General features: G+C 41.4%; 1 protein-coding gene across 1 annotated transcript; it reads left to right on the top strand.

Moving 5' to 3' along the window:
• Positions 1 to 2,033: 2,033 nt before the first annotated feature.
• On the top strand, positions 2,034 to 16,418 carry LOC143023601 (facilitated trehalose transporter Tret1-like). Its single transcript, XM_076182189.1, has 5 exons — positions 2,034 to 2,273; positions 11,415 to 11,541; positions 12,622 to 13,016; positions 13,225 to 13,374; positions 15,046 to 16,418. Exons 1-5 carry the CDS (start codon positions 2,211 to 2,213, stop codon positions 15,721 to 15,723), a joined length of 1,413 nt encoding a protein of 470 aa, XP_076038304.1. The 5' UTR covers positions 2,034 to 2,210; the 3' UTR covers positions 15,724 to 16,418.
• Positions 16,419 to 22,226: the final 5,808 nt, after the last annotated feature.

The following is a 22,226-nucleotide window of genomic DNA, read 5'->3' as shown; positions in this document are numbered from 1 at the left end:
TGCCAGTCAAGCAAAATCTAACCCAAAGGGTTTCTTTCACCTCTATAGAAAAAAAAAAAAAAAAAAAAAAAAAAAAAAAAAAAAAAAAAAAAAAAAAAAAAAAAAAAAAAATAGGACCAATAAAAAACGATGAAAATGTCATGATAGAATCGGAGGAAAAAATGAGTGAGGAGTTTAACAATTATTTTCTATCGGAGTTTACTAATGAGAGGTTAGATAAAGTACCTGGCTGCGATCCGATTTTCAGAGGGGATGAAGAAAGTAGTCTATCTAATATCAGCATTAGTAAAGAAGTAGTCAAGCAGATTGAAAGACTTAAAGCTACAAAATCTCCGGGTCCAGACGAAATTTTTCCAAGAATGCTTAAGGAGTGTAAATTTGAAATCTGCGACCAGTTAACTGAAATATTTGATAAATCGGTAGACACTGCTTTTGTGCCAACTGCTTGGAGGCAGGCAAACGTTCCTGTTTTTAAGAAGGGAGATAGATCGTCTATATGCAACCACAGGCCAATCAGTTTGACATTGGTTATAGGAAAAATGCTTGAATCAATAACAGTGAATAGACTCGGAGAACACATCGAAGGACATAATTGAATTCGTGATTCACAGCATGGTTTCACCAAGGGTAAGTCACGTGTGACTAAACTTCTATATTTTTACACTAAAGTATATAAGGCGTCAGATAACAATGATAATTACGATTTCATTTACCTTGACTTTAGCAAAGCGTTCGACAAGGTGCCACACCGGAGACTACTAAATAAAATCAAAGCCCATGGCATAGGAGGAAAAATGTTAGAATGGATTAGAGCTTGAATTAGTAAGAGAAAACAGCGGGTTACCATAAATGGAATAAAATCTAGGGGCAATGTTACTAGTGGGGTCCCCCAGGGCTCGGTTTTGGGTCCCTTGTTGTTCATTATGTACATAAACGACTTAGACGACGGGATAAATAGTGATGTTAGTAAGTTTGCGGACGACACTAAAATATGACGCCTAATTAGGTCAGGAGACGACGCAGATATTCTGCAGGATGATCTTAATAAACTGTTAACATGGTCGGTGAAATGGCAAATGAACTTCAATATCTGTAAGTGTAGCGTATTAAACGTAGGGCTACACAACCCCGAAAATAGATACATCTTAGATAACACGTTTTAAGAAAAATCTGAGTGCGAGAGGGAATTGGGAGTTCTGGTGAGTCCGGACCTTAAAACCAGGAAGCAGTGCATTAGCGCCAGAAATAAAGCTAACAGGGCATTAGGTTTCATTGCTAGGACGGTAACGAATAGAAGTGCAGAGGTAATTATTAAACTCTATCTAGCGATAGTTAGACCCATCCTTGACTATGCGGTACAGTTTTGGTCTCCGTCCTACAGAATGGACATAAATTCACTAGAATCAGTACAGAGAAGAATGACCAAAATGATACATGGACTTAGAAATTTGCCTTACGAAGAGAGGCTTAGGCACCTTAACCTACACTCTCTGGAAAGACGCAGAGTGCGGGGTGATCTAATAGAAGTGTTTAAATAGATCAAAGGCTATAACAAGGGTGATGCAAAGAAGGTCATCATAATAAAACAACAGGGCAGGACTCGTAGTAATAGGTATAAACTGGACAAATTTAGATTTAAGAAGGAAATAGGCAAAAATTTGTTTGGGTGGTTGATGAATGAAATAAACGTAGTAACCATGAAGTAAGCGCTGAAACTATCAGTTGTTTTAAAAAACGATTAAACAACTTTATGGATGGGGATGACAGGTGGTGATGGATACGGAGCTGCCTAGTGTAGGCCTTATGGTCTCTTGAAGTCTCCTTTATTCATATGTTCTTATGTTTTTCATTGCGATTAAGGCCCGTTACCCCAAGGCTTCGTGGTCTTTGTATTTATGCATGATACCATCGTAGGATGTGTTGGTTCATTAATTCTCCTCACGTTTCCAAGATAAGAAGGAGGAGGAACGTCGAGAGAGGAGGAGCCTGTTGAGAAGTGGTAAATGACGAAAGAGGAGTAGTGTAGAGAGAAGAAGTGAACGAGACAGTTTCACTCCATCCATCAAGACATATTTGTGATCCATTTTAAGAGACTTCAGAAGAGAAAATTTATTGCTTTCACGAATTAAGAGTAGAGACTTATAAAATATAATTTTGTTTCAACTTCGCGAACACCTTTTACTTTTTTAGTCTTGTTAATTCTGGCCCAGATGGCTTCACCCGTACAACCTTCTGTGACCAATCCTTCAAGCTTCTTCGCCCGAACACGTCAGGTGAGTCCCTTCTATATTGTACTAAGATTTATGCCTTATGCAAGAGCAATAAGGCCAAGCCCTATCGTGACAACGAACTCTCCTCACTGGAGGTCGGAGGTGGTGAATCTTCGGAGGTGAATGATGATAAATTTATCTGGAGTAATCCCTCAATAATAACCGTTGTCGGGTTTCATATACCGAAAACTCCAACCTCACAGGAACTCGTTCATTCTAGTTGAGTTCAGTGGGAGGTTTAGGAGGCTTGGATAGGATTTGGTGCTGGGATGTGTGGTTGACATTAGGGTAGAGTGGATTTCAGCCCGGACCTCCGACTTTAAGCTTGTGCGTGCTCTGATGGACTTAGTGAATGGGGTTCACATATTTTGGTTGTTTAAGAATGGAATGGTTTGATGGCATTTTCTGGGGGTACTGTTGTGGTAAAGTTTAATCGTGACATCTACAGTTTCTGCTGTTCCACTTCCCGTGGCATCAGGGGAAAATTGAATGTATTTAGAGCATGGGTTAGTGACAGAAAAATGTGAGTTACCAATAACGATGTTCTGGTGTGGGTGAGGGTAGGGGTGGGTGGGTTTGCGGACACAGTGGGTTGGAGAGAGTAGGGTCGTATGGTGGGGGTGTTCTTGTGACTCACTTGGGCAGGGGGTGAGTTGGGGGTGGGAGGGTCGAGTGCCACAATTGACGAGGATGTTGTAGGATGTCGTTATCTGGTGCGCCCATAGTTGGCAGCAGCGGTATAGGCATGGGTTATCTATTGACTGAAGGTCATTATCAATGCGGGGGTAATTTAGTAATATCTTAACCCGTTACACTCTTGTTAGATTTTTGCCGTTTTGCTAAAACGACTAATATTTCTTCTCTGTGGTGTTGTAGTCGTGGAATATGGACCACTCCCGCATTGATATTCAATGATGCATGGGGCGCTGTGTGGACTGGAGTGCTTGCCAGTGTTGTTAAGTTAATTGATAAGATTTCTGGCTTTCAGCCAAGCGTCGGAGCCATAGGGACATTCAGCGCATATTTATTAGTTTTAAATTAGGAAGTCTTCTATTATATATATATATATATATATATATATATATATATATATATATGTATATATATATATATATATATAATATTACACACACACACACACACACACACACACACACACACACACACACACACACACACACACACACACACACACACACATACACACACACACACAAATACTTATGTATACTGGTATGTAGAATGTGTTTAACTCTAAATGTATCCCTATTTTATATATAATGTAGGTTTATGAATAAAGTTTAAATTTTGTACAGTTTAAACTAAATACTATAAAATATATTTACTTCTTTTAAGAATTTAACAATCTGTACCACTGCAGTATGTTCATTTAAAAATTCTACCAAAGACTTATCTGATAGTGAATGGGTCCTACGTTGATTTTCATAGAAGGGACATTCTACTAAAATATATTTGATTGATACGTCAATATGACAGGTAGAGCACTGAGGGACCTGCCTCTCTGCCCCACTTGTCATCAAATACTTATGGGTTGCAGAAGTATGGCTGATCCGCAGCCTAGTTAAAATAATACTAGACCTCCTGTTCGTTGGGCAGTGGGTCATGACTGAACAGGTCTAATATTCTTTAATTTAAGATTACTTGTCAAATTAGACCAGTGGGCTTGTCACTGGTCTCTGCGATAAGATCTAAAAAAAAAAAAAAAAAAAAAAAAAAAAAAAAAAAAAAAAAAAAAAAAAAAAAAAAAAAAAAAAAAAAAAAAAAAATCTGGAATGGGGATTCCCATGCTGGAACAGTAGTCAAGCCTGGTTGTTGCCTTGGCTGCTACATCAGCCTGTTCGTTACCGGCGATTCCAACATGGGACGGAAGCCAATAAAACTTTACATTTACTCCTTTTCTACTGATTAATAGAAAATCCCAATCTTTAATTTATTGGCCTAGATAATGAGATGGAATTTTTTTTCCTAAAGATAAGAAACTCATCGAGTCAGTGTATATAACATAATTTGTACCATGGGAGCAGCTAGAAAATATATATTTTAATGCATTGAGGACTGCTAGTAGTTCTGCTGTAAAGACGGAGGAAAATACAGGTAATTTCTTTTTAATTACGATACCCGGCATAACCACAGAGCAGCCTACTCCATCAGGGTTTTTTGATCGAGTGTTCAGATGAGTGTTCAAGGAAATTTGTCTTGAGCTGGGCATCCGAATATATTTTCTCGGATCGTGCTGTGCATACCACTACGATCAATAAGTAATGAGAAAATGTCAGGAGAGACACTATTTTCATAAGCTTACAAAACTTTGTCTCCTTCAAAATAATTGCCTCTCGCATCTACACACTTCATGCTTCCCTCCCAATCCTGGAAGACCCCCTCAAAGTCCTTTTTCAGTAGTCCCTTCAGATAACTTTCCTCTGTTGACTGGAATCTGGTTACCCTGAGGCTGTCTTTCATTTGTGGGAGCAGGAAGAAGTCGCAAGGGCTAGGTCAGGGCTGTAGTCTGGGTGTTGTACCACTTCCATTCCCCTGTCGGCCATCCAGGTGGTCACCAGTGTTGACTTGTGGCATGGGGCATTGTCCTGGTGGAACCACCACTGACCACTCCTCCACTGCTGAGGCCTCTTCTTCCTCATCTTCTCCCTGAACCTTTTCAGAACAGTAAGGTAATATTTCTTATTGACGGTTTGACCCTGAGGAACCCATTCAACGTGAATGAGCCCGTGGGAGTCAAAGAAATGAATGACCGTGGCCTTCTCTTGCGACCTGCTCATCTTTGCCTTTTTGGGTCTGGGGGAGGTCGCGTGCTTCCACTGAGTTCTCTGACGTTTGCTTTCAGGGTCGTAGGTGAACACCCAACTCTCGTCGCGAATCACTACCTTATTCAGGAAACCTGAATTAGGCTCTATCATTTCGAGAATGTCAGTGCAACATTCAACACGAAACTGCCGCTGGTCATCGGAGAGGATCTTTGGCACGAACTTGGCACATACTTTGTGGAGCTTCAGATCTTCGGTCAGAACTGTCTCTACTGTGCCAATACTAATACCAACAGCTTCAGATATCTTCACAGATATTCGACGGTCTTGCGTCACTTGCATCACTAACCTTTGCACTTCCTCAATGTTTTCCTCCTTGCGTGCACTTTTCGGTGCTCAAGATCTGGGTTCATCCTCAACCTGTTCATTTCCTTCAGAAAATCTGTTAAACCACCGATAGAAACTTGCTTGCCTCCTCTGTTCATCCCCATAGGCTTCCTTTAACATTCCACCAGCTTCTTGTTTGGTTTTCTTAAGTTTAACACAAAATTTGATGGGGTAACGTTGCTCTATGGTTCCCTGCATCTTGACAAGTGTTCACAGATGGCAAATCGAATCAGACTGGCTCCACCACGTTCACCGCTGCACTCAGACCTACAAATATAGAAAGTTGCCAGTTAGTCATTTTATAGAATATATGTATATGTACTTCACCATGAAGTTGTATTTTGATCAAATCATATTTAATGTCTCGCCTGACATTTTCTCATTACTTATTGAACATACCTTGTATTCTTAAATTTTCTCTTTTCCAAGGGAGATATTTAGGGCTAAGTGCTGCCACTGCTGGAGGAAGAAGTTCTATCTGATTGGCAGAGTCTGCCAGACGAACTTCAATTGGCTTGGGCAGTTTTGGTCTGTTTGGTGTCCTATCATTTAGTTGCTTTGCGTGTTTGTATTTTGGATTGGACATATTAGAAAGGAATCTTGATAGGTATCGCAAACCTAACTCTTTCCTGCGAATAGAAGGGGTGGGGGGGGGAAATCCAGCATCTACATACAAACTCTCCACAGGAGAAGTGTGGTAAGCTCCCGTGCATGTACGCAGTGCCATATTATGAACCTTGTCCGGCTTTGCTAATGTCGTCTTACTTGCTGACCCATAAATCTGGTATCCGTAATCTATTTTACTAAGACACAAGGCCTTGTAAATTCTTAAAAGTAAAGTTTTATCGGCTTCCCAATTAAGGCCAGAAATTACCTTTAGGAACTTTACATTGCTATTTCATTGATGTGTTGAGTAAAAGTTAACTTCTTGTCAAAAACAATACCTAGATACTTTACATGATCTTCATATAGCAAGATAAGATGGTTTAAGAACAATGTAGGAATCTCTTTTCTACGTCTTGATCGACATAAACGGATGTTTTTGGTTTTCCCAAAGGAGAATTTGAAGCCTTTAGTACTTGACCAAGTATTTGCAATATTGATAGCCGCCTGAATCTTGTAGGAGACTTTAATACCCCCATATATCAAAATGCGCATAAGATGTTCATATGCTGGTAAGGGACTTTGAAATTGTTTTATATTACAATCAACTTTAGTCGAGCTATGGGATAGACCCCAATCTGCATCGTCTGTCTTCCACTTGGGTAAGCATGGAGATGGAGTATTCTATATGTATTTCAAATGTATAGGCCAGTGATCATTGCAGTGATTATTTCCAGTCACTGACCACAAGAAGTCTAACCTCAAAGTTGAAGAACAGATTGTGAGGTCGATAGCAAAGTCTTTGTTGAACTGAATATCATGTCTTGTAGGGGATCCATCATTCATTAAAGTTATGTCATTGTCTAGCATCTCTTATATTAAATACCCCAGCGATCACAGCGGGATTCTCCCCAAAGCGTGTGCGTTGCATTAAAGTCACCCATAAGAATATAGGGTTGGCGTAGTTGATCAGTTAGGGACTGTAAATAATTCAGCTCAAGTCGCCGTGGATTGCCTGATCTGTCTCGCAGTCTATCTTCTAATGTTGGGTCAGGTATAATGAACAGAGTAATCCATCCGTTAGGAAAAATATGGACATCACAAGCCTGCAAAACAGAGTTTAGGTGAATCTCTCTGGGCACGGATGCCTATCAAGGGAGGGTACCTATAGGAGACCAAATTGGAGCCAACATTAGGTGTAAGATTTCCAAGTTTCGTCTCCTGAGGACATATTGCTGATATATTGAGTTTTTTAAAAAGAATCCGAACTTGCTCTCTGTTTCCAGATAAACCACGAATGTCCCACTATATTAAAGACATTTAGACTTAGAAACCTTTGTTATGTTCATCTGTTTTAGAAAAATTACGAGAGATGTTTGATTTTGGTTATTGTCTTTACTTTTACTTTTCCCTTTGCCAGAAGACAAAATATGAGGACTTTTTTGACGAAGAGCCTCAAGCTGGTCTATTCTCTTTAACATTTGTTATAGCTGGATGATCGAGGTGAAGAATGAGGAGATGGAATGCGAGCCCTCTATTGGCATACTGTGAGGGTCTTGTATTTCGTCATCGTTTGACCGGTGTACTATCACAGTAGGATATTTGACAGTTTTTTGAACTCTCAGTGCTGGGTATCTCTTCTGGCAAAGAGTAGTTGTCCAAGTTATGTAGGGATCCATGCCGCTCCACAAGACCAGCTTGGTCCTGAGATGTAGGCTGATTCTTTGGCTTTGTCATATCTCCAAGGAGAAAGTTAGGTGTGTTTCTGTGGGGTGAACTCGTGAGGCCTCAGCAGAAGAGGCCTGTGAAGTCCCAACAGAAGAGGCCTATTAAGCCTCACCAGAAAAGGCCCCGGAAGTCCCCTCTGAAGGGGGTTTGGTGGTCCCTTCAGATGAGAGCCGGGAAGACCCCTCTGATGGGACCCGGGGAGCTCAGATGGTTTTTAGAAGCTCCAGCATTGGAAGCTTGAGTGTTATTTATTGTAGTGGAAGAAAAGTTAGATTTAGTTGTTTTAACTATATATTATTAGGGATTCTTGTTAAGCCGCTTCTTGGCTTGGCCCAAGCTGATATGCTCATCTAAGGACATTATTAATGCCTCCTGTTCCCAGACATACATCTTACAAATCTTATCGCGTGCATGATGGTTTCCCTTACAATTTGTTCATATCATGGGTCTATCACATTCGCCATGTTCATGCTGTGAACAATATTGATATATTGTCACGAACACAAATATGGGAAGTATGACCAAATCTATAGGAATAATAGCACTATAGCACCCTGGGCTTGTATGGCCGCACCTTCATTATTTCCTTCTCCAGAACAGTCTCATTTGGCAAATGTGAATTTACAAATGTTATGATGGTCATCGATGAGCGTGGTGCCTTAAAGATCTTCCACGCGTTATCAGGGCACATCTCTAAAATTTCCTCTTCTGATAGGTCACATACATCTTCATTAAAGATCACTCTCTTAGCATAGCTACAACTATAATGAGGCTTTATTTCTTTAATTTTGTCCTTTGTCTTTTATATTTAATAGCATTGCTGCATGTCCATCAGATTTTGTGTGGACAAGGAAACTATATTTTCCAAAGCGTTTTATATGTGGTCTTTTTATATGACCGAGCTTTTGGTTTATGTATTTCTTCAGTCTGAAGAGATTTCCACGATTTGCCGTTTAGGCGGGTAACGTGATCTTGATGGATTAGTATTTTCTTGTGGGGGTCTTCATTTTGGCCGGGAGATTTGTACATATCCAGATACATAGGATGAGAGTCTACCAGGAAACACTGCATTTCCATATTTCCATATTCGATATAGGTCGAACTGGTAGAGAGATTCGGGAACGCAGTATCGTTTAGTGGGGTCAGGGTTATGATCGTGGATTCTAGGACTAGTGCGTGATAACGTCCTCTACGGAGCCTATTCCCCTTCGTGTTGAGGGTAGGCAGTTGTTCCGGTGTTGTCAATGTAGATTGTTCTCAGGGTTGAAAGGAGGGCTCTTCGCTTCGTGTGGGTGGGGATCGATTCCCCACTTTTTTTTTGGGGGGGGGGCTGCTGCTCTCTCCCCGTTGTTTGTTTTAGTTGTTCCATTGTTGTTCTTACCACATTTAGGGTGACCTTGTTGGGGGACGGCTCTCCAGTCAGGCTGGAATGGGAAAACCACGCTTGTGGTACCTTTCCTAGCTTCCCCCAATGGGATAGGTTGATGAAGGTAGGACGAGAGTTGGGATTGGTTATGTTGTGGGGTCGGGGACTAAAGAGAGGAGTTTGGGCGGTGTATCCGTGTTGTGCTCGTGTCTTAACTTAGTGGGAGTGGTGATGGGGTCATTCTGGAGTGAAGGATCATAGTGCTTCTACACATGTGATTCCTTGTTCAACCATCATGGGCCTGACTCGTGTAAAGATAGTTGAAACCAAGGATCATACACCAGGAGAGGCGTAGCTGGGACCTTTGACCAATGCGGGATTTGAACTCTCAACTAAGTGAATGAGACCGACACTGTTCCGATTACGCCACCAACGCACTAAAACGACACAAGATTCGTGTCGTGTTTGTGTAGAGAGTATGTACCATCTTTCCGGTAGGCTAGTTGAACGACGTGGACGTAGAGTAGCTCCCACTATAAGAAAACTTCCCAGAAAATCCTGGGTATAGGTAAATTGGCTACGCATAGGTACTGGCAACATTGCAGCAAGCACGAAGAAATGTGGAATCTAACTCAGACTTATGTCAATGCGGTCAAAATCGACTCAAACACATTCTGAATGTGTGGAACATGATAGGACCTCGCTGTCCACAGACTTACCGAAGTGTAAGGATCCTGATACAGTAGTTCCGTAATTAGGTGCAGACCACTGCCTGCTTCAGAACTTCCGGTTCGTGCACGAGAACCTTAGGACAAGTAAGTCAAACACGGATTGCACTGAAAGTTAATAATATTACCCTTCTACAAAAGCACGATGAACACAATTACAGAAAACGGTACAACACCAGCCGTCTCACCTCAGGCCAGCTCGGTCGCAGCCCACTCGAATTGTCCCCACGTTCGACACGTGGTATAACTTAAGGGGCATTTAGACGGTCAAACGGTTTGACAAACCCGGTTTGTCAAACAAGTGTTTGAAGTGATGTTTGACCGTGTGAATAGGGTATTTGGTTGACAAACACGCTCGACAAACGTGTTTGACGACCAAATACCCCATTCACACGGTCAAACATCACTTCAAACACTTGCCTGACAAACCGGGTTTGTCAAACTGTTCGACCGTGTAAATGGCCCTTTACTAGCTTCATCAGAAGACCGGGGACCTTGAGCTAGGCAGCGACGACTCTGGCGGTGAGGGACGATGGTGGGGAGGCGGAGACGAAGTTGGAGGCAAACGACAACCAGACGTTACTTCAAGTCAGCCGAGGGTAGAGAGAATGGAAGAAGTTGGTGAACTGGATGCAGTCACTAAGCTCCCTCTGCTGAATCCATTACTGCTAGGGGCACACGTGTCCTCTGTTTTCATGCGTGGCAGCTCGCTTTAAGTGAAGCTTCGACGCGCACTCAGACTACCGTAATTTAGGACGTTTGGTTGTTTGGATGGACAAGTGGTCTTTCCCTTACGCTGGTTGTTTGGATGGCTAAGAGGTAATTTCCTTACAACAACCCAGAACTAGTGACTTACCTCATTAATTGCCCTTTTCCCCCCTTACAAGGGAGGTAGCCAAAGTCAAAGGCATAAATCCACTCCCACCCATTTCATCCCCACGTGACTCCACTCCCATTCACCACTCCTCCCTCTCTCTTTTCTTGGCTCCTGGATGACGGGTCATCCCTGCATCTCGCCCACTGCCCTGGGTCAGAAGCAATGCAGCAGAACACAGCACATCTAGAGCAAGTCCACTTCATTTAGTCGGCGACCCCTCCCCCTCTCAGTCCTCTCATGCAGAAAAAGAGAGGACGGGGAGAAATTCTTTCGGGTTGGGTCAAAATATATCATTCACACATACTCCCTCACCCCACATCCCCCACAGTATCACCTATACACAACCATCATGCACTCATCCCTATCTTCTGTCTTCTCCCTCAACAGACATTCTTCTCTTGCCCAATGCCCTCTTTACCCCATCCACCCATCTCATCTTCCCTCACTCCCTCCAGCTCTGCCTTCCACACCTCTTTTACTAATCTTTCTTCACTCATTGCTGACATACATAGTAATAATGATGATAAAGACAATAATAGTAATAATTATAGAAATTAAAATAATGGTGATGATGGCGATGATGATAATGGTGGTGATGATAACTTTTTCTGTAGCAGCCACAGTCCACCTATCTTAATATGAACTCTAAAATTTACTTTGGTCTATTGACAGGTGGCTGCCGCCATGGTGGTTGGGGCCACTTTGGTTGGAAGTGGACTTGAAGAAGCTTGGCCCAACTTCCTCAATCCTGATATCGTTTCCCAGTTCAGCCTTCAGCCACAAGATGTCGCCTGGCTTGGTGCGGTCCTTGGCATATTCATTGTTCTTATTATTTTCCGTTGCCATGTATCCGGAATTTTTTAAGCCGGTAATACTTTTCACGCAATTCTGGTGTGTGCTTTAACAGCATGTCCAGTTCGTCTTAACATCATAAATTCATTCGTGACATGACCTACCAAAGATAGGTTATTTATAACTAATATTTTATTCTTTTACATTAATGTCTACAAGACGGCATATAACAATGATAGTTACTGTTTTATTTACCTTGAATTTAGCAAAGCGTTCGACAAAGTGCCCCACCAGAGACTACTAATGTAAAAGCCTGTGGCACAGGAGGAAAAGTGCACGGATTAGAGCATGAATTAGTGACAGAAAAAAAGGGTCACCAATAACGATGTGAAATCCAAATAGGGGCGTGTTACTAGTGGAGTCCCCCAGGACTCTGTTTTGGGTCCCAATGTTAAAAAGAGTTTTGTTTGTTAGTGAATCCCAACCTTAAATCTAGGAAACGGTGCATTAGTGCCAGGAATACATTTAACAGGCAATTAGGATTTATTACCAGGATGGTTACAAACAAAATTGCAGATGTAGTTATTAAACTCTATCTGGCCTTAGACTCGTCTCTGACTATGCGGTAGCTTTTTTATATTAATTCATTAGAATCAGTACAGAGGAGAATGACCAAAATGATACATGGGCTCACAAATTTACCTTACGAAGATGGGCTTAGGCACTTTAACTTACACTCTCTGGTGCATGGTGATCTAATACGGGTATTCAAATGGATCAAGGGCTTTAGCAAAGGTGATGCAGACAAGGTCATCATCAAGACAGCAGGGCAGTACTTGTAGTAATGGCTTTAATTTGACAAAATTAGATTTAAGAAGGAAATAGGCAAGAACTGGTTTACCATTAGAGCTGTTAACGCGTTGAATGGACTTAGGAACCATGTAGTGAGGTAACTACTGGTTGTTTTAAGATAAGGAAAGATAACTTTGTGGATAGAGATGATAGATGGTAGTGGACATAGAACTGACTGGTGTAGGCCTTTTGCAGTCTCCTTCAGTCTTATGTTCTTACATTCTTATCTTTTCAGCTGCAATCCCAGACCTATGTATGATTCCCGTGCCCCTCCTGGCTTGGTTTTGGGAGGATCTGCTCGGCCCAGGCCATGTGATTCACCTGTCTCTCCTGCCGCAGATTGCCCTCTGGCTCCTGATAGCCTTCCTGCCCTCTAGAACGACGCTCTTTATTGCGTGCACCGGCATCTCTATTATCGAGGCCAACGCCAAATCCATCGTTCATGTACACATAGCAGAATTAGTCCGTGCAAAACCTCGTGGAATGCTTACGATTCAATCAGGAGTCATGGAGGGCGTAGGAATGCTGACTGTTTACGTGATCTCCAAGTACCTGTCCTGGACAAATGCTCACATCGTCTGCTCGGCGCTCATTGGTACCGTTTTTATCTTCATGACATTTGTCCCCGAGGTTCGATATGCATACATTTTTCTTAACCTATTAATGTACGAGTCACAATTTATGAGTTTTGTTTTGGTTAATAGATTATTTCTAGTTTCCAGGTATTAACAGGTTAACAAGTACAACACTTTTTAAATTTCAACACATCTGACTCTACATTGGGCAAGACAGTGCTTTAACAACACAAAATGGTAAAAAATGACCCTGTTTATTTCAGTCACCTTACTGGCTACTTAAGAAAGGGAAAATTGACGAGGCCTATCAAGCTCTACTCAGGCTTCGGGGGAATAAAGATGAAGTCGATCTCGAGCTACAGGAGATCAAAGAAGCAATCAGCGAAAAGCCTATCAACACCATCAAAGACCAAGTGAGCTCTGTTTTATTCAAAAACCTATTCTCTTGGTTCAGTTCCACTTTGATGAACTTTCGGCTCGAAAGCTTTATCTAAGCTGCCACTTTCGCGCGCTTACTTTCGTTTCGTACGTCTCTTAAATTTGCACCACTGTCGTTAGTAACCTCCCCTTTCTTCACTTTCACCCACCTTTCTCTTGTCACTTCTTTTTCTTTATTAATTTACAGATTTTTAGTCGATATGTCCTGTGCCTACAAGTATTCCTCTTTTCAGTTACTATATAATGTACTTCAGACAAGAGGGAATGAAATGATTGTAGATTTTCTTTTCTTTCTTGAATATCGTTAACACTGCATGCTTCTCCAGTTACAATCTCTAAATCCCCAGAGAAAACGAGGGACAGGTTCTGCTTTAATTTTGCAGTGACGAAGTGATTTCTTTAGTCCAATAATCTTTAACCTAATATTTAAGATCCTTCCCTAAGTGCGTGATCTTACATTCGTGAACCAATTGAATTGTCTCCTACTCCACCTTTACTCCAATCAGATTCGTTGTTACAAGGCTATATGTACTATTGTTTAATTAAGCAATCTCGAATCACTGCATAACTCTCTTAGATTACAATTAGTCAGCAAAACACGTCATACAGGCTCTTGGGTATTTTTATGACTCTAGGCTGAGAGCAAGCATGCGCAACCCTTCGCCTATGAACTGTGCTGTTTACAAAACACCTGATCCATAAAAATGCAACCCTCACCATCTACTCCACTTTTTACCCACGTCTCTCTACCAACCTCTTACATTTACCCCAACGACAAGAACAGTTACGGTTCGCTCAAGGATGAGTGAACTACTCCATTCCACTCAGTTACCTCGTCCTGTCTCACTGGACACCCAAAACCTTGATGACAGCCGCCATTGCTTTCCGGATCTCCCATATATATGTCAAGACGAACTGTCCTGATGTCTGTGGTGGGTAAGTGTGGGGCTGTTTCTGTATCATCGGTAAGTAGAGGGAAAGTCGTCGCCGGTTGTAGATCCTCGCGTGACGAGGCAATAGTGAAAGTTGTGTGTGACGATCACCTCGAACCCAGTCCGAAGACAAAGTGCCAGACCCTCCGCACCCGTCACGGAGTTCATACCTACGACAGAGAGGAACGAAATCTGATGGATTTTATCCAATGAAAAACATACACGTCTCACCATCCTCATGTCTATGTTGACGAGCAACACACTAATTGCTCTTTTATACATAGCATTCACATCGACACTATAGATTTCCGCATGATCACCAAAATCAGATCTACTGCCAATGCAACATGATGACACCCATTATATATTTCTTTAAGTAAACTGCAGTATATTCATAGGTGGAAACACCAATTGTAAATCAAATTACCGCAAAATCATTACATATGTATTCAAAATTACAACAAAAATTCTCTAATTTCCTTGAAACATCCATACCAGCAATTCCGCAATTTCTTTTAGGCATCCACAGCTTTCATTCACCAATTTCATCGAAACCCCAACGACCACATTTCCGCAATTTCATTAAAACATTCACAATCTCAATAGTTTTTGCTACCATGCCAAGAACAGGGCACCATTTTCATTCCATACTATTTCAATTTATCATTCAAATCATAGGAATACTTTATAGGTTGTTCTATTGTATCTTTCCAGGTCTCCCAGCTCCTGATTCCTATGAACTATAAGCCCGTACTTCTGGTCTCGACCATGGGCTTCCTTCAAGCGGCAGGAGGCACCGACATCGTGTTTAGGTTCCTCGTCTTCTTGCTCGGGGAGGGCAACCCTGACCAGGACCCAGCCTTCCAGTCAATTATCATTGGTGTCGCACAACTTGTTTCCATCTGCGCATCCATTTTCTTCATCGACCGGGTGGAACGCCGCACTCTCATCGTCGGTTCCTCACTAGTCTGCGCAGTATCAATGGCTTGTATAAGCTGCGTTCTCCACCTCTCCACCGCACCCAAGTGGTTGATGGGTGTCTTCCTTGCCACCTTCACCGTCTTCTCAAGTTTCGGCATCGATCCCGTGGTCAACCTCGTGGAGGCCGAAGTCCTTCCGATACCAGTTCGATCCGTCGGGGCTCGAATTGCTACCATGGTGTTCAGCTTGTCACAGTTTCTCTTGACCGTGACGTATGGCGCGACGTCACAGAACATGCAAGTCTTGTTTCTTTCGTTTACTGTATCTAACTTGCTGCTGGGCTTAGTGTCTTGGAGGTGGATTCCTGGGACAAAGGGGAAGCCTCTGACTAAATTACAGACATTATTCCGGAGGCGAAGTAGAGCAGCCGAAAAAAACGTCAATAGAACATGTGGTACTTTGGAAATATAAACATGTAAACTCCATTGAGTGTCATTCTAAGTTGGAACCGAACTGAATTGGCAAACAACTAATCTAATGCCGCGATAGTTGCCTTAACAGCTGCTTCCTAACTGATTGTGAGCAAAAGCTATCCAAAGTAAATAGCTATATAACTGATAAATCATAATATAACTCACCATCTTGTTAAGTGATAAATAGAGAATAATGTGAACTAATGAAAATAATGTATTACGTAACCAATATTTCCATGAAAAAGTGGCACAAGGTCAAAATATTTTGCACAATGGTGTATTGCACTTGAAAATTATGGAATGCAGTAGAAACTAACCATTGCCAAAAACATATCCCTTCTTGAAAAGTTTCATGTGCAAGACTCGAATGACCCACCCTAGACTGACAAGTGGTCACAGATGCACATATGTTCAACTGTGAGTACTTTTTTTATACTCTAATTATATTTCATATTATCTTAAGACAAGTTATGCGAAAATCGAGGATCGGCCGACTCCAGCATCTATCTGAGCTATACATTGGGCCGACGATGTATGTGTTAAGGTTTCTATTAAACAGGAGAGAGCCACGTTTCGATCCATGGTAGTCTTCAGAAATCGCCTCCAAGCGTGTGTAGACAACCACGGCCACCATTTGGCGGATGTGATATTTAAATAACGAAAATGTAAACAATGTAATGACTGAAGTTTCATGTGTGCAAATAATAATTTTCATTGTTTTTAACCATTTGTGCTTCATTTACCTTGGAAACGTGGGAGTTTTTTTTTTAGTCACCCTGTATATACCTGTCTATTCATTTGTTCATTCATTGATTTCTCTATTTGATATTTTTTCTAAAGTTGACAGGAAGGAGGTAGTCATTTGAGGGGAGAATAAAGTTTGGAAAAACAGAGGATAGCAGAGCCTTGTATGTTCATATGGAATCAGTTTAAGTTCAAGGCCATGTTCACGCTAATGATTTCAACAACGTCAGGTGTTACGGATAAAACTCCTATGAAACGCACAACTACAGAGAGGGAGACCCAAGGTGTTCGGAGTGTGCGTCGAGGAAGCACACCTTCCAAAAGTGTAGCGGGAACATAGACAAGAAATGTTACAGCTGCGCAGGGCCACTCAAAGATCATATGGTATGAATCAAGAACAGAAGCCATATTACAGGCAAAATAGAAAGTTGAACTTCAACAACAACAAACGCAGGAATGGACTGCAACAGGATCCTACAGCTCGATGTTGCAGGGGACATGGGGGGTGGGGGAGTCTGAAGGTAATAGAAAATACTAAAAGAAACTATAGAAGATGCGGTGGGTGCCTATCAACAGCACACCCAATAACCAGTGACACAGGTAGATGGAGATAAGGCAAACAATGCATGGCTTATCTCCATCCCCACTTCATGAATACAGTAGAACCGGGCACATGTCAGGTTTAACTGAACATAACTTTAAAAGAATATTATATAAAGCCACTAGAGATTAAGGGACTAAACCAGCGAAAAAAATACACGGGAGCGACGAGCGATTTCGCTAGGGAAAGTTCCAATGTCGCTCTCGCAAATCCAATAGAGGGAGCGATCCCCCCCCCCCCAAAAAAAAAAAAAAAAAAAAATCGGTCCCGCGGCAAGATTAAAAAAATTTCATGCATTATCCATCATTTGGCAATCCCTGAATCCCATCACCATTGATGAAAGGATCAGAGCAAACATAACTTACCCTTGATCAATCATTGCATTATCAATCGATACCATAAACGCAACGCATCAATCAACTTTAATTTGTTGATGTACGTATGTATGTGTACGCGGTATAGCTGCTAGAGTTGGCTTACGTAGCCTAGCTTCGTATCAGCTGCATACGCGCGTATACTAGTACATGTTGACTAGACTCTACACGACTACCGTGCTACATAATGTCGCTAGTTGCGAATTGCATGGTACCTGTATGCAGGGAAGTTCATTGGTTGCATGCAGCTAGCTGCCCAACCAACGCGCTGACTACATGTACAATGCACCATACCCAATACCACATCACCGCATGCATATGTACACTGCACATATGCAAACTCACTTGAGGCCTAGGAGGGAAACTGGGAAATCCCATTTATAACCTCGTTCGCGTATTTATGAGAAAACAAAATAGAATCAAATGTTTGGATAGTAATTGAAAGTAAATAAATCTAAGTATAAATATGAACATTTGATAATTATATATTTAGTTCATAAATATGGATCTTTGGAGGGAGAATAAAAAATACAAAAATAAGAAATTATTCGTTAGCTAGCTTAGGTTTACGGTAGCTAGGTCTACGTTCGTACGTCACGTCCATGCCAAACTTTCGATGATCGTACATCATGGAGCGATTTCTAGTGAAGCGAGTGAAGATGGGTGGAGATGCCGTACATGCAAATGCCGTACATGCCCACAGTGGAGATATTCATCACCCCCTTCAACCCCCAACCCCTTCCAACCCCCAGCCCCTCCTCCATCCTCCCCCACCCCAGCCGGTGGGAAACTGATCTCATCCGTTAAAAACCATCTTCCCATCTCTCTCTCTTTCTCCCTCCTCTTGAGCTGTTCTCTTTCCCTTGTCGTCTTTCTTATTATCTGTGTACATGAGATTAAGGTTATTATTAGGGATCATTATTAGCTCTTAATAGGATTAGTTCTCGCTGTCGTTTCTGATAAGGAAATCGGTGCAAATGGTGAAATGTGTAATGTCGTCTGGGAGTGGAATCCGATCAGCACAACGATAGAATGACCAAGGTTAGTATGTAACTTCGTGTAATACCAAGAGAGGATTGTCCGAAAGAAGCCCCCGAGACGTAGCGAGTACATAATTCAGTCGTTTCTTTTCTCCAATTGGACAAGTAATTAATAACTGCGGTAGGAGGCATACAGTGACCATATCATAATTTTGAATAGAAACTCGTCGAAACAGAGTCGTCCAAAATAGCCCCAACGACAACGTGTACCAAGTACAAAGGCAAGCTCGCCAAGTCTTTCTATGCGTTTTTCAGAAACATGTCGCTTGTGCACTGCTGAAGGGGCTGTGGAGAGTCTTCAAGCAGAAAACATGGAATTGAAGAGTAAGGTCAAAGTCCTTGAGGAGCTCGTAAGATCCCACAATGATGCCAATACTTCACCATATTATATCATCCACGCCCCAAACTTATGCTGCAATAGTGACTTCTGCCCCAGCATCTCCAGTACCTCGCACATCAGCCACTCGTATCACCCTCCAAAAAGGAATGGATCAGGTTGTCACCCGTAACAATCAATTGGAGGAGCCGCCAAAAGAAGCCCTTGCCACCCTTACAGATGGAACGAATCCCTACGAGTAGCTTTTGTTACCCGGGGCTAGTACCATAATCCTTACCCAAAAGTACATCTTTATTTTTTTTAACAGTAGTAAAATTCTTCTATTAGCTGGAAATGTAGAGAGCAACCCTGGACCCACCACAAATGACATATGTCTGACATGTTCCAAGCCCATCACGTCTGACAAAGGGCTCAGTTCAATCCAATGATAGTCGTGATGTTATTTCATGAGAAATACAGCATCGAGTTCAAAGGGATGAAGTTGATGTTAGGCCTAAATCTCGAAATCCAACAGTTGACACATTTTATTCGGATAAGTACTTCACAAAATGAACAGTCTGAACCTACTGCAAAGCGCTTTGTGGCAGAGAAACGACCACCAAATATGAATGGTGATTGGGTTTTTGCTTTCATGGTAAGGCAGCTGAACCCACATCAGTAACAGAAACATTGATGAGTGATAAAAGTGTTGGTTCAATGTAACGAAAAAGAAACGGGTTTGATGTATGAGAACGTGTCTGGTTTAGTTCTTTAATCTCTAGTGGCTTTATTCTTTTCAAGTTATGTTCACTTGAACCTGATATGTGCCCATTTCTACTGTATTCATAAAGTGGGCATGGAGATAAGCCATGCATTGTTTGCCTTATCTTCTACCTGTATCACTGGTTTTAGGGCGATCATGATTTCTTCAAGTTTTTGGGTGCGCTGTTGGTAGGCACCCACCGCATCTTCTATTGTTCCTTTTAGCACCTTCGACTCCTCCAACCCCCATGTCCCCTGAGCTGGGCTGTAGGATCCTGTTGCAGTCCATCCCTGTGGTTGTTGTTGAAGTTTGACTTTCTCTTTTGCCTTTATTATGGCCCTTTTTCTTGATTCACACCATATGTAAAGCTTCGTGTCGCCCTCCACACTTGCAACGTTTCATGTCGATGTTGCCGTTACATCTTCGAAGGATGTGCTTCCCCGATACACACTTCGAACACCTTGGGTCTCCCTCTCTGTAGTTGTGCGTTTCATGGGAGTTTTGTTTGTAACGCCTGACGTTGTTCAAACCATTAGCGTGAACATGGCCTTGAACTTAAACTAATTCCATATGAACATACAACGCTCTGCCATCCTCTGTTTTTCCAAACTTTATTCTCCCCTTAACTGACTACCTCCTTCCTGTCTACTTTAGATAAAAAAAAAAAGATTAAGTAAATAGACAAATCAATGAATGAACAAATGAATAGATAGGTATATACAGGGTGATTCCAAAAAAACTCCCACGTTTCCAAGGTAAATGAAAAACAAATGGTTAAAAATAATCAATATCATTCGCACACATAAATCTTCATTCATTACATTGTTTACATTTTCGTTATTTAAAGATGACATCCGCCAAATGGTGGCCGTCATTGTCTACACGCGGTTAGAGGCGATTTCCGAAGGCTACAATGGATCGACGGGTCATGTCGAAACGCGGCTATCTCTTGTTGGATACAAACCCTAACATATACATCGTCGGCTCAAAGTATAGCTCAGATACATACTGGAATCGGGCGATCATCGATTTTCGCATAACTGATCTTAAGATAACACCTAATGAAGTTAGGGCATGGAAAATGTACTCACAGTTGAACATATATGCATCTGTGATCACTGGTCAGTCTAGGATGGGTCAATCGAGTCTCTCACATGAAACTTTTCAAGAAGGGATTTGTTTTGGGCAATGGCCGATATCTGAGGTTAGTTTCTACTGCATTCCATAATTTTCAAGTGCATTACACCATTGTGCAAAATATTTTGATGATCTTGTGCCACTTTTTCATGGAAATATTGGTTACGTAACAAATGTTCATTAGTTCACATTATTGTCTATTTAGCACTTAACAATGTGGTGAGTTATCAGTATGCTTACGATTTATTAGTTATATAACTATTTACTTTCGATAGCTTTTGCCCACAATCAGTTAGGAAGCGGTGTTAGATTAGTTGTTTGACAATTCAGTTCGGTTCCAACTTAGAATGACGTATGAATAAACAGATTTCAATTATATTACCTTGAAAATAATCCTTGAATTAGTTTTCTAGTTCAGTCCAATTAATTCGTAAAAGATGACCCTTCAATTCACAATTTTTTTCATTTCAAATTAATTTCAAGCCATTATGCTGTAGCCAGTTAGGGCACTCTCTTGAGAGCATTCGGTGGTAGAAAGCTATGACACAATCTGCTATATCTATCTTCTTGTGAACGTTTTCATTATTGCGAATAACAATTGTGAGCAAAGATTTGAAAACCTCTGAATCCAAATTTAAAGATGTTGTGGGGAGGAGGTACATGCTCTTATATATCTGATGTCTATACACTGGAAGAGGTCGCTTATTGTCGGACTGAATTTAATGAAATTGAGTGAAACTACCTGGCTACTGCTCTTAATGCTGTTCCAGCCGTTCACGTTATTGCTACTGTGATTACGATCCTCTTTGATGAAGTGAGTATTTGGAAATGTATCTGTGTTTATGGTTAGTTGTTTTGTCAATGTGTATATGGCTTCTAGAAAGTGAAACAGGATGCATATCATAGTTTGTGGGTTGAGTTAACCCAAACAAATGGACAAAAAATGAATATAGGTGTAATATATAGGCCAAAGACATTATCATTAGCAGACGACAAACTGTTATTTCAAGAACTGTCCAGTTTCTGCAACCGGGATTTATTGATAATGGGTGATTTCAATTTTACTGACATTGATTGGATGACCCTTGAACATGCCCATATAAGTAGTCGCTTGATTGATTTTCTTGGTGACAATTACTTAATTCAGCATATAAAAGAGCCCACAAGATATGGAAACTTACTCGATCTATTGATCACTAGCCGTGAAAGCATGGTAACTGATGTAGAAGTCGGTGAATCTGTTGCAAATAGCGATCACAACTTAGTTAGATTCAAACTCCTAAATTTTTTTTTAGATAGATACTTGTGTTTCTAAAATACCCGATTTCAGTAAAGCTCAGTTCATAGGACTACGTCAGGAGCTTCAGCTTACAGATTGGGAGGCAAAATTAAACGAAAGACCTGTAGATCGGATGTGGGAAATTTTTCAAAATATGCTCACTAAGATGATTCAAACTTACATTCCTTTTAAGGACAGACGTCCCCCAAATCAGGCTCACCCAAAGTGGCTCGACAAAGAAACTGGA

Source organism: Oratosquilla oratoria, unplaced genomic scaffold (genome assembly GCF_046742065.1).
Source record: "Oratosquilla oratoria isolate Oo_2021 unplaced genomic scaffold, ASM4674206v1 SCAFFOLD51, whole genome shotgun sequence".
NCBI classification, from domain to species: Eukaryota; Metazoa; Arthropoda; class Malacostraca; order Stomatopoda; family Squillidae; genus Oratosquilla; species Oratosquilla oratoria.
This window is presented reverse-complemented; position numbering and strand designations above follow the sequence as displayed.